The 18843-nt window shown below is 40.8% G+C and overlaps 1 protein-coding gene across 2 annotated transcripts; it reads left to right on the top strand.

Moving 5' to 3' along the window:
• The first annotated feature begins 6358 nt into the window (after positions 1–6358).
• LOC139632376 (scavenger receptor cysteine-rich type 1 protein M130-like) lies at positions 6359–17535 on the top strand. Of its 2 annotated transcripts, XM_071497288.1 has the most exons (10): positions 6359–6439; positions 8629–8661; positions 8758–9015; positions 10626–10931; positions 11002–11304; positions 13323–13628; positions 13705–14010; positions 14483–14812; positions 15864–15952; positions 16043–17535. In XM_071497288.1, the coding sequence occupies exons 1-10, from the start codon at positions 6376–6378 to the stop codon at positions 16067–16069; spliced, it is 2022 nt and encodes a 673-aa protein (XP_071353389.1). In that variant the 5' UTR covers positions 6359–6375; the 3' UTR covers positions 16070–17535. The 2 variants fall into 2 exon arrangements, with proteins under 2 accessions (XP_071353389.1, XP_071353388.1); XM_071497287.1 differs by having other exon boundaries at positions 15864–17535.
• Positions 17536–18843: the final 1308 nt, after the last annotated feature.

The following is an 18843-nucleotide window of genomic DNA, read 5'->3' as shown; positions in this document are numbered from 1 at the left end:
TCATTTGCTCGACACAGGTAAATAAATAAAATCCTTCAAAACCCAGACTCCCTGCTGAACCACACTGACTACAACCCACCACATGCATGGTTCTGTCTGATATCACCGAGCTGGATGTTTGACTGTTGCATCATATTCTCAACATGATGAAACTGTTTATAAAGTCACACACATTTGATCATGAGGTCATAGTTGACTCATGTATTTAAACCATAGACTGTATATAAAAAGATTTAAACCAGCAACAACAGTGGTTACACAACCTTCATAACAGTGCATAGATGCATGCACATCATAGGTACTTAAACAAATGGCACTACACTCCATCATATATATACTGTATATATATGTGTGTGTATGTATCTATATTATATAAAGTGTATAGCATCATATACTGTATGACCTATGACCAGAATTTTTGAATCAAGAATTGATTTTGAATCAAAGCGTGAGATTTTCTGAATCATACAGCATGTTCTGATAACGATCATATTTCTGCGTATGACATAAATTTATATTAGTGCTATGTGAGTGTGCAATGCAGAGTGGTGTGGGGCTTTTTAGTCTATCGTTGCTGAAACACAATGCCTCAAAGAAGTAAGCACATGCCAAAATGCCCTTGTGTCACTGCACTCTCTCTCTTTTTTTTCTGGGTTTTGTTTTATTTTTTATCAAATCATCATCCTGTCATCTGTTTCCCAGTAAAAGTAGCCAAAGGTCATCTCAGTATTATCAGCATCTTCATCAATATCTGCTTGCGTCACTGATACTGCCAAACCCAGGGACTTCACCTCATCAGCAGCATCACGAGTCAAACCTTTATTAACCACTAACTGATAATATTGCTCTGCACACACATGAAGATAAACTCAGTACAACCCTGTGTAAAGACACTGAAGCCTTTAAAGTTTTTGATTTGACTTTTCACCCCACTGGTCAGGTGAGTGTTCCACTCCAGTCCAGATGGCCAGTTCCAATAACTTACTGGTGTCACAACGCCTGAAATGAACTGATGGACAACTGATGGGATGATTAAAAGATGGACAAGAAACAGGTCATGTGACGAGATAATCAGCGCGGATAACATCATTAACTCAAAGCTGATAACTCTTCAGGATGTTGTTTGTAGCAGTCTTATATCTGACAGTTCAGACAGTTCATATGCCTCAGTTTCCTGCCTTTTCACACCCGTTGACTTATTTCACATTTTGTTATGTTGCAAATGTGACAAAAACCTGATTTTTTAAAATGTATTTATTTATTTTTTTTACAAATGCATTAACAACAAAAACTGAAATATCACATTGACATAAGTATTCAGACACTTTGCTATGGCTCTTGAAATTTAGCTCAGGTTCCTCCCATTTCTCTTGATCCTCTTTGAGATGTTTCTACACCTTGACTTGTGTCCACTTGTGGTCAATTCCGCTGATTAGACTTTTTAGATCTTGGTCATATTAAACTATATATTTTAACTGAATGAAGGATTTTAGTCATTGTCTGGATCATAAGTTACCAATCCATCAATGACGTCATATCCCCTATGCTCATGTGTCAGTGTTGCCTGCCATAAGCTCAAAATTGACTTTTATCCAGTTTGAAGCCCAAGCCATGAAGGATTTTAGTCATTGTACACCTGGATCTTAAATTATTCAAGAAAAAAGCTGAGATACCCCCAGATTCTAATTTCCCAGTTCAATAACTCAGTGGAGAAACACTGTTATAACACAAAATGGTGCCTCTCGACCAGGAACTAGGTATAAAATTAGTGGGGTCCTCTTTCTCAGAGGTTGGACAACTATGCTTATTCCTGTTTCAGAGAACTTATGTACACCAAACGGGTCAAATTGCAAGTGTTATTTGGATCTTGTGAAATTTAAAGTCACATTCCTTCTTGATATTCTGGGTGAGGTGCATCTCCATGAAAACATCATCATGAAATGACTTCCTTTTTCTAACCTCTGAACGAATCACTTTAAAGTTATATATATAACTTTTCCACATTAAAATGTCTAAGAACAACCGGACCTCTGTCCTATATGTTGTTGAGTTGTGCAGAGGTATCGCTAACATAAACTGTATGCTGAATGAAACAATGTTAAATGACTAATTGTTGCCACAGAAGACAGAGGAAATGTTCAGTCCAACCCTGGCTTGTACATCTAAATGTTATAGGCCTTGTCGCTAAAAAGGATATGACAAATGCTGATACAATGGTTCTATCTGAAACCTGGTTTAAGAAATCGGTAACTGATTACTTCATTTCTATTCATGGCTACAAAGTCTATAGAACTAATCGTGTAGGTAACGGAGGAGGTGTTGCTGTGTATGTCAAATTAAAGCTTTTTAGCTCCATAGCTCTGTCAGTTACTAAAGACAAACAGTTCGAGGTCCTGGCCATGAAAGTGGGTATATCAATAGGTTCTTGTATCACTGTGGTTTGCTGTTAGAGAGCTCTGTCTGCTTCAAAGGATGCTCTCAAATCTATTAAAGATATTTTATATGAATTACATGACTCTGAATTCATCCTTATGAGTGATATGAATTGGGACTGGTTTTCAGGGACTGGTTCTCTGAGTTGAACAACTACTGTCCAATTTCCAAACTTTCACTTTTTTTTTTTTAAGAAATATTGGACTCCCCTTAAGCTTAATTTAAGTTTTAGGATCTGTGGTAAATTTAATGTTTCAGAGCTAATTCATGTAAGAAGCAAATCATAGGCCCAAGCTAGATTTTGCAGTTTCTATGCTGATTGCATTACATTTAGAACCCTAAAGAGTAAGTGCTCGAATTCAGAGGTTTATCTTAAGATAGTTTCAGAGAACCTAAAAAATCCATCAAAATTTTGGAAACAGATTAAATCCTTGTTTGGTAGACATGTTGCTTCAAATCTCCCTGAACATCTTCTGATTGGGTCAAATGAGATATAAGACAAAGATGCCATGGTCAGTCAGTTTAATAAATATTTTATTTGTGCTGGGTCTGTACAAATTTAATGTAAATACACATGTTCCATGTTATGCCACTACTGCAATTGATGCAAATCTGGATTTGTTCAAGTTTAAGGCTATTTCAGCCTGTAAGTCTGAGTCTGTAAAGCTCTGAATAACATTGATCACAAAATGTCTGCAGGTCTAGACAATGTGGATCCTTACGTCTTAAGGATTGTGACAGACCCTATTACTCAGATCTTTAGTTTGAGTCTCAGTCCAACTCCATACCAAAAATGTTCTTCCATTATATATAGCTGGAGACACTGTCCAATTTCCAAACTCTCAGTCTTGGCCAAGATCCCAAATTAAAAGAGTTTCTACTTGATGATATATTAAGTGATTTTCCATCTGGTTTTAGAACAGGCTGCAGTACCATTACTGCTGCCATGGTTGTGTTAAAATGATCCCACTGGGGCCTTGGACAGAAAACAGCATTGCGCTGCCTTGTTTGTGGATCTGTCTAAGGTGTTTGAATCTGTGGATCATGAGTTGCTGCTGAACAAACTTATGCCAGAGACATACTGGATGTAAATACGTGTGTATTCACACTGGCTGCATGTCTGCTCTGTTGCTGCTACTGCCAGCTCTGTTAACATGGAGTTTGAACGATACTTGAATGTGGGATTTCCCTTCATTTTTAATGTATTTCTGATTTATGATGATTTATACAGAAAATTCCTCTAAAACACCACTGTCTCCACTTGAAGCTGTGAAAATGGTCTATGACATCTATGACATACAGACTATAGTGAAAGGTGTCAGTTTTGTGTAATATTGCAGGTAAGATGACTGTCAACAGATCTTTTCTCTGGCTATTTTTGCTGCTAGATGCACGCATCTTGTGTGAAAAAAAACACAAGATCCCTAACTTCTAGATCCCACGATGCAGCCACGACACAGCCAGTGTGTTCGCTGTAATCTGTTAACATGGGCACTGAAATGAAAACCAAGATGTTCCACAGCGGCCACGCACACGCAACACATCCAGTGTGTCTCCGGCCTTAGGAATGCTGGCTAATATTCAACAAGGTGAAGTGTAAAATATGATCACATGACTAGAATGAAAAAGAAATGCTGGAAATAATTTTACATTGTTAAAGTCAGACTGAGGATAAAGTGTAAATAAGAACATGAATTGTTATTTAGTTTCTTACTGAGTATTTTTACTCTTGTCTAATGATGAACAAACCACTATGAACATGTGATGGCTAACAGAACAGCAAAATGATTTCACTGATTAATATAAATATCTGCTAATCTTTATCATTTATCACTTAATTGTAAGCTCTTTTGTTCCCATCGGGATCCTGTAGAAATGCTGACTTTTTTTTCTAGCAATCTGATTGGTCAGTAGCTGGGCTGGTCTGTTTGTTCTGGAGAGGAGACCTCTGCTTATGGCAATGGTGGCGAGGAAAACAGTGCCCATGACACTACACCACCCAACACCGTCTTTTGTTATTGTTTTGATTAGCCCATAGTTACATACTGTGCATTAAGGCCACTGCTGTGAGTGACTATAACTGTGTTACTGGATGTGTATCCATGTGGATGTACATATATATATATATATATGTATATATGTATATTGTGTGTGTGTGTTGTTTCTTTAAGATTAAATGAGTGAAGTTTGTGAAGGGATTTCCCCAAACTGGGAAAAAGCACATTTTTCCAAAGTGCTCCAAGTGAAACTACTTATATGTAAGGTGGTTTTTGTGACACTACACATTTTAAAAGTGAAGTTAGTGAATATTTTTGAACTGGTAAGTTTGAATCCATGAATATCTTATAATACCTTATTATATCTTATAGTGAATATAACTTTACCTGAGTGCTGTGCTTACCCCTCCATGACAACCTGTGTCTGCCGAACAGCATCAGAGAAACACCAGATTTTAATGTGAAACTGCTTTATTCAGTGATTTAATGACGACCTGTTTTGGAGAGGAAGGGATCTATGCAAATAATTCAGCTCTCGGTAAAAACTTCCTCAACATCTGGATCACAATTTATAAGTGAAACAAGCTGAGCAAACATTTTCAGCAGCTTGGCTCTTGGACATCTGGAAACAAAATGCTTCGGGTCAAGGCTGTAAAATAAAAATAACAGAGCACCCCCTAAATTCACTGGTACTCTTGGAGAGGGGAAGACTCATTAATACACATCAGCACATTAACACACATCAGTGATTACTGAGAAAGACCCAAGTGAGTTTAATTGGATTTTTCATGCAGCACAAGCAAACAGCAGCTTCAGCAAGTAATCAAGTGAGAACATGTTTTGAAGTTTTAGCTAATTTATTAAAACTGAAAAACTGAAATCTCTATTTACAAAAGTATTCAGAGCCTTTGCTGTGACACTCCGAACTGTTGTCAGGTGGATCCTGTTTTTATGCCCCCGCGCTGGAGACAGCCAGGGCTGGAGGCTTTATGTTTTCAGGTTGGCTGTACGTCCATCCCAGTCTCATGAACGTGATATCGCATGGAGAGAATTTCTTGAAACATTCACTAAGACTCAAGGATGAACTGATTAGATCTCGCAAAACACAGCTTTGACCTCTTGAATGTAATATCTCAAGACTGCCTTGAGGGAATTCTCTCCAAATTTAGCACAAACATTCACTTGGACTCAAGGATGAACTGATGAACTGAGTAGAATTTGGTGGTCAAAGGTGACTGTGACTCATTTGGCACACACACTGACACATTTTTGGCCATAACACAAATTAATATGCTAATTGCGACACAAATGCCCAATAGAATAAAATGATGAAGTGATGACATTATATATCCAAATGGTCAAAGGTCAACTTCACTGTGACATCATAATGTTCTGCAAAAAACACCTTTGGCCATTATTAAATGCTGTTACTGAGGAAGAGGAGGATGTAACTATATTTCCTGCAACTTGGCTGGATGGTGGGGGCAATAGTAGTCTTTAATTGTGCTTGAGATGTGTCTAAACTTGACTGGAGTCAACCAGTGGCAATCTGAACTGACTGGACAAAGCTTAGAAAACCTGCTCCAGAGTTTACAAAAGTCTAAATAAGAACTAAGAAATAAGAGTTATATATATAAATAATATACGGTAGGCTATCTGCCACAGGAAGCATTATTCTCAAGACAGAAATCTCCCCGAATTCAATGCAAAATGAAAGCAAGAGTTTGAGTATTAATTAAGTTATATTTGAATTGACATAATGTATTTCACACACTTTCACACAGCCCAGATCACACCTTTATGATGAACTACCATACAAGCATTCAAAAAATAAAAGTTATAAAAATAAAGCAGAAATCCCCTGAGGGCTGGACCTGACTCAAAGATTGATAAAGACAAGACCAGAGGCAGCACATGAGGAAGACAGAGCAGCACACTGCTTCAGATGACAGGCTGGGGGGACATGGATCACAGAGTGCTGATTGTGTTACTGTGTGTCTGGAGCGCAGGTAGGACTCTGCTTTAATCATGGACGTTTGAAGGAGCTAGCAGAGCATCCATCCATTATTGTGTATTTTAAGTATGTTTATATACACGTTTAGGGGCAGACACTGTTTGTGCCTTTGTGTGTGTGTTTTGAAATTTTTAAATAGGCCAAATATAGGATATTGATATTACAAAGGAAAATTACTGCTACTATTATTATCACTGTGTCGAATAACTACAGCAGAATGTATTGTATGTTACTGATATCATTGATCAATACTAAGATGAAGATGTATGACGTCATAAATACAATAACTAGGACAGAAACATCATAAGTTAACATAGGAATATAAAAAAAATACAAATTACATAAAAGAATGTAAAGTAAGCTTTTAAATTTGTTATAAAATCATAACCTAATGAAAATTATATTCCCAGTCCCTGAGATATTACATGATATGTTAGGAATATTAGAGCTTGAAAGGATAAACAAAATGCTCTGGATGTTTTCTTTTTAATGATAATTTCAAGTTTTCACACAGTCAGTAATACAAAGGATCTTCTGCTGTTTTCATCACACATAAACATATGGACACATTTTTATTTTCACTGCGTAGGAGAAGTGTTGTGTGACACCCTGCTTTTTAACATTACACGTGGCTCCATAGTAGAATATGTGGAGGTAACTAATGAATTTTACAGCCCATTCCTAAGCTCCATGAGATTCAATCGACAGAGTTAGTCCAGACTAGTCCAGTTGAATTTGTAACATGCTGCAGACGAACGTCGCTCTTCTCTGTCACTGTGGACATGTGACCACCAGAGGGCCCCCTAGAGCGCTTGAAAATTCCTGCAAGACAGCTTAAATGTTTATGCCAGAGGCCAATTGTTTTCAGGTTGTCCATGCAGGTCTCGTGGACATGATATCTCAGTAACACCTTGACAGAACTTCTTCAAATTTGGCACAAATGTCCACTTCGACTTAATGATAAACTCATTAGGTTTTGGTGGTCAAAGGTCAAGGTCACACTGACTTCAAAAAAATGTGGTTTTGGGCTTGGGAACAAAATATCTTGAGAAGTCCTCAAGGGAATCCCTTCAAATTTGGCACAAACGTCAGCTTGGACTAAAAGATGAACTGATTCGTTTTTGGTGGTCAAAAGTCAAAGGTCAAGGTCAGTACGACCTCACAAAACACTTTTTAGCTATTACTCACATATATAACATAAGCTAATATTTTATATGACTCTGGATAAACAGGGATGGAATCTGAAACTACTCTGAGTGGCAGAGGCGTAGAACTACGAGGTGGTAATTCTAGTTTTAGTGGTAAACTTACAAAAATGCAGGATTACATTAACAATGCCTCTGTCAGACCAACACAGCTACAATTAATAAAACTGATAATGGGTGTGCTAGATTTACAGAAGGTGTGCGAATGATCAAATATTGACAATAGTCAATAGTATATTAAAGGCTTCGGGTCTGCATATCTGTCATGGGCTCTTCTGTGTGCTGAATTCAAATGAACTGGATACCATCCGACAAACGGGCACAGCCCGGCACTGTCAGTCAGGTTTTTGAGCCCCCCCACCGTTACACATTTTTACCATGTGACTAAAACACTGGCAAACTTTTCAAATCCCAGTGCCAAAACCACAAAGTAAAGATAAGACAGTTTAAATAAAGACACAACATTGGAGCAACAGTAAGTGATTACATTCCTACTGATAACAACAGCAGGACTGACCCAAGCCTTTATGGGGTCACTAATGGGGTCACCGCCAATATTTACTCTTGTCAGTGCTTGATTATTTGTACACCTATTGTAAATCCAACACACCTGTTACTAATATAATTAGTTGTAGCTGTGTTGCCCAGACAGAGGTGGCAGGAATGTGTGAAACCAGTAGTATGAACCTGCCAGCCCGGTCACATACTATTGTTTTTTTGTATGATTAGCGTTGAATGATACAGTAGATGACAAAAACAAAACAATTTCAAGCTGGGACCTACTCTTGGGGGCCCTCTGGTGGCCATGGGGGCCCTAAGCAGATGCTTGGGGAGCACAAACATAATTAGCACTTATTTAGTTACAATTTCATGATTCTGAGTTTTCCTGTATCTTAGGATGTTGAGGCTGTTGGAAGAAGCCAGACATAAATCTATCCAAAGCTCTGATCCAATGAAATCTTTTTATGTTTCTCTTCAGGGCTCTGGGCTGAAGACACACAAACTTCAACAGGTAAATGAGGAAAAGAGTAACAGAGGGAAACCAGTGTCTTGTTTGGCACATTTTTAATAAATGAAAGTACTGATTAACTTTTCTGTCTCTTGTCAGTAATGCCTGATGACATCAGGTTGGTGGGAGGGGCCAGCCACTGTGCTGGTAGACCAGAGATGAAAAAGCAGGGGAACTGGACCGCAGTGGATAAACAGTACACAAACCTGACAACAGCAGCTGGAGTGTGCAGACAGCTCAACTGTGGCTCTGTTGTTTCATTAAGAACACAGGAATCCGCTGTTACGTCTTCAGACCCCCACATTATTCTTATCTTTAATGAAAATTTCTCCCCCAACATTGAGATCACATGTTCAGGTCAGTGTCACTAACTGTGAAGATAACCTGTACAGCTGCTATCATAGTTCAGTTTCCTCCTTTGTCACTGTGGTTAAGGAATGAGTGTACCATGTGAGCACACGTGTAAAATATGTTGTTTGTATGTTGAAACAAACGCAGGGGGTGTGGCTTTGTTCAGTGCTCATGACGCCATTACTCCAGGATAGCTTTACATAGAAAATAATTCTTTGCTGCTATATTATTGTTCGATTAAAGAACCTTTAAGGGTAATGGAGGCTTTGCTGTCATAGTTAAACTAACCAACTGCTTGGTTACAGTTAGGTGACGATTGTGGCCATGATCAGAAACCAACACTGACTGTTGATAGTTGATGATGGAAAGTAAATGGAAAGTTGATACTGGTCGCTGTGGAAACGGAGCTCCTTCACAAGCATTAATGCCTCTTCCTAACCGCTCCTCTTATTAGCGGGGCTAGTGCTAACACTTGTTTCTTAGCAGTGGAAAAAATGGGTGTTGCTGGCAACAATAGGCCAGAGACAGTGGAGACGTGAGATAGTTCATTTCAATTATTTCCTGTGAGTGGTTTTCCTCCTCCAGCTGCGGGTCTGAGGCTATGGGAGACGTGGGAGAAGTGAACGTGATCACAGATTACAAAGGATCCTTTCAACCTGTAGTCACTGAAATAAACACTGGATTCAAGCCACAGATCTTCCGAACATTCTGACACTAGATTGTCATTTTTTTTTAGACCAACAGATCAGGAGAAAATGAACTCCCGCAACACAGATCTCTGTCGGTTCTGGTCTGGTTTCACTGCTGCAGTGTGCAGGTTGCTCTCCAACCACAGAGGTTTAGAGGGGCTTATACATGAAACCATGAATTATAAGTTAAAACGGAAATAAAACTTGTATTTCTTTTTGTAGTAATACTATTACTGTTATTATCATTGAGGTGTTTTTTTGGAGGGAGAACAGAGAGTATCATTGGACTGATATGATTGTGTACTGGGTTGATCAGATATTACACTAGCAGATGAAAAAACCCCAGCAAAATAAGGCAGAAATTCAAAGTGTATTTAGCGTTGTATTAAATTGTTGTTATGCTTTGACATGAACAAGTAATCACAACCATGCCCACTCGAGACAGTGGAGACAGGAATTGGCACTGCCTGTAATGCATTATCTTGTGTATAGAGTATCTTTACATGTCCCACTTTGAAGTTTGTTTGAGCAGTTTTACAGTATAGATACAGTCAGGAAACATAAGCTGAAAGAAGGATGCCAAATTAAAAAAAAACAAAAAAAAAAACAGGGTCATGGCTCCATGACCCACTTTTATTCTTAATGGGAAATATGTATATTATGGTTTGTCTGTTTCCATCCAAAGCATCCGTTTCTGCATGTGTTATTCAGACCTAATTTAATTTGTTACAGTCTTTGTTAGATTTTAGACATTTTTTTTAAATTTAGCAGTATAAATTAAATTGTAGAATTGTGAGATACACTAATGCAAAAGTAAAAGTAGTGAGTCTGAAAGCGGGATCCACAGTTTAATAAAGAACTACAGAATGTGTCATTCACTTTAGTCTTATTTGATCAACTAGTCACTCGTTCCCTCTCACTTTCCAGAATCTGTCCGGCTGGTTAATGGGACTAACCTGTGTTCAGGCAGACTGGAGGTGAAGTCTGACCAGTCATGGTTCTCAGTGTGTGAGGATGACTTTGACCAGCAGGATGCAGAGGTGGTCTGCAGGGAGCTCAGCTGTGGGGCTCCGTCAGAGGTCTGGGGGGCGCTGTACGGAGAAGTGGGGGCTCCAGTGTGGACCAAAGAGTTCCAATGTGGAGGCAGTGAGTCCCTTCTCCTGGACTGTGACAGCTCAAGGCCTGCGAGAGAAACCTGCTCATCCGGCAAAGCTGTTGGACTCACCTGCACAGGTAGAGCCATAGATTTGAGTAAACCTCTCATTTTCTGTCTTTCCCTAATCATCCATTTGTCTTTGGTCAGATCCTGAAGATGTCAGGCTGGTGGGAGGAGCTAACCTTTGCGCTGGTAGACTAGAGCTGAAACACCACGGAGAATGGAAAGCAGTGAATAACCTAGACTTCCTGTGGAACCTGAAGGCATCAGATGTAATATGTGGGTGGCTGGGCTGCGGCTCCTCCGTTTCAACTGAGAAGATAGAGTATCTTGTAAAACAGCCTGTGTGGTGGCTCAACTCTTCCTGTGTTCAGTCTGAAAACACACTGAGGGAGTGTGTGGACATAAGGAAACCATTCAGCTATTCCAGCCTGGAAATCAACTGCTCAGGTAACACCATCGGTGACACCCACACTAACAGTAATATCACTAATATTGTAAGTAGTTGACTACATTAATTGTAAGGCTATCTAAGATGAACACAGTGGAAAATCGTGTTTGTACTAGAAGCTTATTCTGTCAACGCTCCACAAACTCCACCCTGATGTTGCCTGACAGCAGAAGATGGTGCTTATCATATCATCTCCCACCTTTAATTTTTGACTGAGCGGAGTGGAGCTGCTTCATTTCCTCAGCAGGAAGACAAGCACACTGGGTGCTGGCAGGGTTATGCCTTTGTTATTGATTCTGTTTGTCGTATTCATGGACAGACTCTCGATGTGTGAACAGAGTCCAGAACAGGAAGGACTGGAAGATCAGGAGCCTGGAGGGATAGCTCAGGGCTTTTGCCCTTTTTTTAGCCATAGTAGGGGGTGTTTTGCCTTATTTGGTCTTAGTTAGTGGCAGGGGAGGCAGAAGGGGGTGGGGCACCTCTGAGGTTATGGGGTGCGCGTGGCCCAAGGCACAAAACAAAACAAAAAGACAGAAAGAATATTGTGTGTGTGAGATGTGTGCCACTTATATTTATCTATATTTATGTGTGTCCATGTGAATGATGTTAGGCAGCAGTGGTGGAATAGTGTTCTGTGCACATAGGTTGTTATTCAGTTGTTCAGTTACAGGGGGGTGTTGGCCAGCTGTAGCATGAATGACAGGGGGTGTCAGCTGTTAGTCTTGCTTCCTGCATAGTTAGTTCTCTGCAGGGCAGGGTTGTTTGATGCCGTCCTCAGGTATTTCAGTGCTATTGCTTGATGTCTTTGTCTCACAGTTTGGATGTCTGTTATGGTGTGTGTATAGTGACGGTGTGTGTGTGTAGTGGTAACTGATGTAGAATGGGAGTCTGTGTGCCAGTTTCAGGCAGGCATTGTAGCTGGTTGTCAGAGATTTGTGACCCAGGCGGGGACTCAAAGAGAGGTTGGATGTATGGAGGTGGGCTTTGATGACTGTAGCGGGTGATGCTCCATGTTTTCCCCAGAGGGCTTTGAGATGGTTGAGTCTGTTGTTTGCCTTTTGTTCCAGATTATTGATGTGTTTAGTCCAGCTCCCGTTGATACACTAAGGAATGTTGCCTTGTTGCTCATCAGAATCAGAATCAGAATCAGAATCAGTTTTATTGCCAAGTATGCTTTCACATACAAGGAATTTTTTCTGGTGATTGGTGCAATTGATCAGCAACAGCAACAACTCATACTGATTTTCTGGTTGTATAGTGTTAGTTTAATGTTGTTGTTTCCTGTATTGCAGGTGTGAGTTCTCGGTGAAAAGGACACATTGTGTCTTGGCAGAGTTTAGATTGATTCTCCACACGTTTCACCAGTTTTCTATTTCAGTTATACATTTATGGAGTTTTTTAGCTGATTGTTCTGGGCATTTGGAGCTGGACCAGTAACAGAGGTCATCTTTGATTGGTAAGACTTTGGCTGTGGGGCTGGCGGGGTAATATATGTCGCAGATGTATAGAGGAGAAACAAGGGGACTCAAAACTTGCTTTTGTCAGACAATGTTGTCCTGCTGGCCTCATCAGATTGTCATCTCTAGTGTGCACTGCATCAGTTTGCAGCCAAGTGTGTGCATATCCAAGTCAAATTAGTTTCCTTCACAGGATAGGGAGGGGGAGCTCAGACATCTGGCGGGAGATCAGAGTGGATCTGCTGCTCTTTTGAATAGAAAGGAGTCAGCGGAGGTGGACTGGATATCTCATAATGTCTCCTTTTCCTTTCTGGGCATGTCCAACTGGGAGGAGACCCCAAGGCAGACCCAGCACATGCGGAAGGGATTACAAATCCCGTCTGGCCTGGGAATGCCTCAGGATCTCTCATGAAGAGTTGGAGGACGTGGCTAGGGACAAGAAAAATGGGCTGCTTCGCCATCATGACACAGACCCAGATAAACTTGAGCAGGATAAGAAGTTGAGAAAATGGATGGATGTTCAGAAGCCAACACTTGTCTGTCTTACTCTCTATCCACAGAATCTGTCCGGCTGGTTAATGGGACTAACCTGTGTTCAGGCAGACTGGAGGTGAAGTCTGACCAGTCATGGTCCTCAGTGTGTGAGGATGACTTTGACCAGCAGGATGCAGAGGTGGTCTGCAGGGAGCTCAGATGTGGGGCTCCATCAGAGGTCCAGGGGGCGCTGTACGGAGAAGTAGAGGCTCCAGTCTGGACCAAAGAGTTACAGTGTTGGGGCAATGAGTCCCTTCTCCTGGACTGTGAAAGGTCAGGCTCAGCTACAAAAACCTGCTCACCTGACAAAGCTGTTGGACTCACCTGCTCAGGTAGGAGATGAGCTGTAGCCTTGATTTGGCGCAATGGATTAATTCCTCTACAAGTTATTCCTCTGTCTCAACACAGTTCCACAGGATATCAGGTTGGTGGAAGAGGCAAGCCGCTGCGCTGGTGAACTGCAGATGAAAAACCAGGGAGAGTGGAGACCAGTGGCTGACTGGGACTCTCAATGGAACCAGATGTCTGCAGCTACAGTGTGTAGACAGATGGACTGTGGTTCCATGGTTTCTACAGAGTACACATATTGTAACTCAGACAGACTTGTGTGGTGGATCAAGAGTCGCTGTGTCCAGTCGGCGTCTGCACTCTGGGACTGCATGCTGCTAACTGATTCTAATCAAAGCGATTCTGGCCTTAAAGTCATATGCTCAGGTATTATTGGCAGTTCCCATGTTATGGGTCATTTGATGTGGGGTTGTGTCAGGTTCTTATCTGTAGTCAGTGTGTTAGCTGCAGTAGATTTGGATCAGCGTGCTGTCAGTTTGGAGAAGCAGCAGGAGCTGAGTGATTAGCTGCTGTGGACGGACGTTCTTGCTGATCTGTGGGGTATTACAGTGCCCCACAGTGTAGGTGTGTAGGTGTTAAGTGTGCACTTCCACTTATATTCCTGTGGGCATTTTTTAGGTGGCTAAAACACGTTTTTGCGGCTGTCCCTGTCCACAGCACCCTACTCTTTTGCATGTAGCGCTGCTGTATATTTACATTTACACACACATTTACATTTACTAATCAACTACTTACAAGTGACGTACAAGTGAAGGATACTACTAAATACTAAAGTCTGCCTCTCTGTGTTTACATGTCTGCTGCTTTAGCTAATCACCCCCCCCCTTTCTGTTAACAGCATTGCTGGCTCAGCCAAACATCTCCTTCTCTCCCTCCACTGATGGAGTCTCCAAGACTGAGCAGTGGGCGTCCCAGGTGCTCATGGGCTCCAACTTCACCATCACATGTGCTACTGAACCACAGTACCAAGGAGGTTCCTTCCAGCTCATCTTCACCACCGCCGACAGGGCGCAGAACTACACCCTGCCAGCCGTCAATCACTCTGCCCATTTCCTGTTCTCTGCTGCAGACCACACCCACCAAGGGGACTACAGCTGCGTTTACCACGTCCATGTTTTCTCCCATAACTTCTCCTCTGAGAGCCAGATGCTCTATCTCGCTGTCTCAGGTAACTTCATGGAGAATTTGTGTCACACAGGCCTTAACATGCAGGCTTTGCAGTCGTCATTTTGTGCAGCCATGTGTGAAAAAATGATTTCAAATCTAAGGGCCACTTACTGGCCTTTTGTGTATTGTCAGCCACATCTCACAGTCTGCGTCAGCTGGCTCAGGATAGCTGTTTTTATGCCTCTGTGCTAGCGACAGCCAGAGCCGAAGGTACATTGTTTTCAGGTTGTCTGTCAGTCCGTATATATGGATTAGACTTTGGTGGTCAAAGGTCAAAGGTCTAGGTCACAGTGACCTCACAAAACATGATTTTGGCCCTGTCAACGAAATACCTTGAGAACTCCTCAAGGGAATTTCAAAAAATTTGGTACAAACATCCACTTGCACTCAAGGATGAACTGATTAGATTTTGGTGGTCAAAGGTCAAGGTGACCCCACAAAACACTTTTTCACCATCACGCAAGACTTCACAGAGAAATTATGACAAAATTTCACACAATTGGTAAATGTTTTGTATGACTCACAACCATGAGATGGTAGTTCTAGTTTTTTTTTCATAAACTACAGTTCATAACTAAGTTAATAGCAAAGGCCCAAACCTGACAGCACTGATACTCACCACATACCAGTAGAGATGAGTATAATGACACAGTCACGCTACACTGCTTCAGTTAGTCTTCTTCATCCCTCAATTCACTATTCTGTTTTTCATCACAGCTTTTCTTATAGCGTTCAGCATCAAATGCATACAATATAATTAACTGAATAATAATTAGAGAAATAAGCCATCTTTCTCTTACAAACGACATCTCTACCTAAAGAGCAGAAAAATCTAAATAAAAAAATAAAATAAAAATGCAAAAATATAAAATAAAATTAAAAAACAGAGTTAACAAGTTAACAGAGTGTTAATCTGTTCTTGTAACTTTAATAAAATCATGATACTTATTAACTATTAGTTTTATTTTAGAGTTTAGAGGCACTTGAAAAAAATCGCCTGTAATTAAAATGATATCATGTGAACAGATGAGATGATTTTTAATCTGTTTCAGCCTCTGTAACAGACCTGATCGTCAGACTGGTTGTCGTCCTGGTGGGTATCATGTTGCTCATCACAACCCTCTGTATCACCTCCACCAAGGTACTGTGCACATCTAGCATGATATATTTAGTTAGATTAGAGCAGTGGTTTCTGCAGTGACAGGACATGTCTGCTGTCATGTTGTTCCAGGCCAGCAGAAGCCACAATATGGGATGAGAGAAGAATCCAGAGCTCAGTGATGTAAGTGTTGGTGGATCCAACACTGAGGGCTGCCTGGGTGAAGAAGCTGAGGAAAGAGAAAGATCTCCAAGCTGCAACAGAGAACATTTCTGACACACACCCACAGCTGCTGCTGGATGAGGTGAAACCAGCTTGAAACATCTCAGCCCGGTGTTGAGTAACTCTGTAAAGTGTCTGGACAACTGGATAGCAACTGGATATCACAAATCAAGTGTAAATGCAAACAAGAAGCATTTGAGGTGGACTAATCAAAGATTAGTTTTTTTTAAAGGGCTTCTCACAAAATGAGTAAATAAATAAATATAAAATATCTAATCTGACCTAATCAAAATTTTGACCCTTCGATACACCTTTACCTTTACACTTGTCAAGCTGCCACAGACACCTCCTACAAAGGTTTTACATGGTGGAGCAAGATACTTCATGGCAAGTCATGTCTGTGGGAGCAAAAGGGGGACGGTTCCTGTCTGCATAAAGGGGCGTGTCAGGAGACCTAAAGTGTTTAAATCCAATGACTGGCGGTTATGTGTTGGCAAGCAAGAGAAAACAGTTCTGAAATGCCAAATAACAGAATTTTAATCATGTGATCAAACATTTGATTAATTGCAATTAAGAAAAAATTAATCGCTGACAGTCCATATCTATATATATATATTCACTGCACACTGGGTATTGTGCGTCTTCCCGCAGACAGTAGAGAGTGAATTTTATAATTAATCTGACCAAACTACAGCGTGTGTGTGTTCGTGCTGATAAGGGACGGTGTCACCCGGGGCATCAGTGTGGCTCTTTGATGTGTTTTTAATAGCTTTGGAAACAGTGGAGCTCTATGGCTCACACCAGACTGTAGATACACACACAATAACCTTTAGTAGGATGCATTCTGTGTTGGTTTTGGTCTTTGTATCAGATTCATGGTATAAATAAAAATATAGAAAATCAGTGGACTGCTCCCTAAAAAATCAATGCCAGTCATTTTGGAGTTAGCTGGAGTTTACAGTAAAACACACCACACTGCTGTCCGTCACCTCTTCAATTACTGTCACTTATTGTTTAATTATATTACTGATGTTTTTGGTTTAATCCTTTTTATGCATAAATCACTTTACTGTTACTGCATTTTTGGTATCCATGTTCATTTTTGATATTCACCTACACTTACATGTACATGTCCATACAGAAATGTAACATAGGACATATATGTCCCTATATCAAGAGTGATAGTTATATGCAAACTATAAGGGGATATATTATCACATATATACATATATAAAGACATAAGTTTGTAACATATATGATGTCTCACAAATTTTAAATATTTCTAACCTCCTATGTTGGGAAACTGGTCTCTGACTTTCTCGACTCTAATATATATAATACTAACATATTTTGTCAGGTTTTGGGATAGATATATATTTATGTAACAAATATTTACAATTTAAGGATACTGTATATACATAAACATATATATTTATATGGGCTTGACATACATTTTATTGCTTTTGTGTTTCCTTTCCACTTTGAATGGCCACTATGTTTGAAAAGCCTCACCTGGCTAAAGAAAGATTAAAAGATACAAACTGTGCATCTGACTGGCAGAGGAGAGCTGGTGCAGACATAGAGGATCCAGGGACAGTCGGTGAAGAAGTAACGGTGACAGGCTGGTTCCTACGACAAACCAGGTGGACGTGGATCAGGGCCTGGTGGTGTTCATGATGTTCTGGAGCTCAGGGAGGACTTGAGCCTCTTCTCTGACTTCACTGACTGCCCACTCTACATGACATGACTTCATTTAAACCAGTATCTTGAAATCTAGTCAAGGTTTCTGATAATATGAGAAATCTGGGGAAGTGAGAATGATGATGAGGCAATCTAGACTGCCGTGGTTAGCACTGTTCAAATCCCTGGGGCCTTTCTGTGTGGAGCTTGCATGTTCTCCCCGTGTCTGTGTGGGTTCCCTCCGGGTACTCTGGCTTCCTCTCACAGTCCAAATACATGCATGTTAGGTTGATTGGTGACTCTAAATTATGGCTCATAGGTGTGAATGGTTGTTTGTCTGTGTATGTCAGCTCTGTGATAGACTGGCGACCTGTCCAGGGTGTACCCTGCCCTCCCCCATGTCAGCTGGGACTGGCTCCAGCTGCCCGACGACCTGGTTCGGATAAGAGGTTTAGAAAATGGATGGATGGATGGTTGGAAATCTAGACTGATGATTAAACTAGTAGGAAAAGTAGGACTGATCACATTGAGGAGGGTTTCAGTACTGACACTTGGCACTGCCAAATGCACATGAAACACAACCATTTTTCACTTACAGCTGCCTTAAACACACACACACACACACACACACACACACACACTAATTTAGACTGATGGTCCCAGAACATGAATAAGGAGACACACAAATAACAGTTTGACATTGCCCCCTGGTGGCAACAGCAGAAAATACAAGCTGGTGTCTGTTTACTTGCAGGTAACACACACCATCACGGTGTTGTGCTTGGTTGTAGAAGTGGCATAAGGAACAGTCAGGTAGGTCCTGCCCACATTGTCACCTCTGTGCACCTGAGCAACTGCTATGTCAAGTGAGCGTGTTATACATGCTACACATCGTTAGCTCCGATAAATTATCCACAGTTTAACTGCTAATTCATTTTTCTGTTCCTATGAGCTCTAAAGTATAATTCATTCAGATTCACCAGCATCATAGACCAGCAGGACGGTGAAGCGGTGTTGACTGCCTGCCTCTG

Source organism: Trachinotus anak, unplaced genomic scaffold (genome assembly GCF_046630095.1).
Source record: "Trachinotus anak isolate AG129_WGS33_773 ecotype Australia unplaced genomic scaffold, CSIRO_AGI_Tana_v1 ptg000014l, whole genome shotgun sequence".
NCBI classification, from domain to species: domain Eukaryota; kingdom Metazoa; phylum Chordata; class Actinopteri; order Carangiformes; family Carangidae; genus Trachinotus; species Trachinotus anak.
Note: the sequence above shows the minus strand (reverse complement) of the source record. Positions and strands in the feature narration are given on the sequence as shown.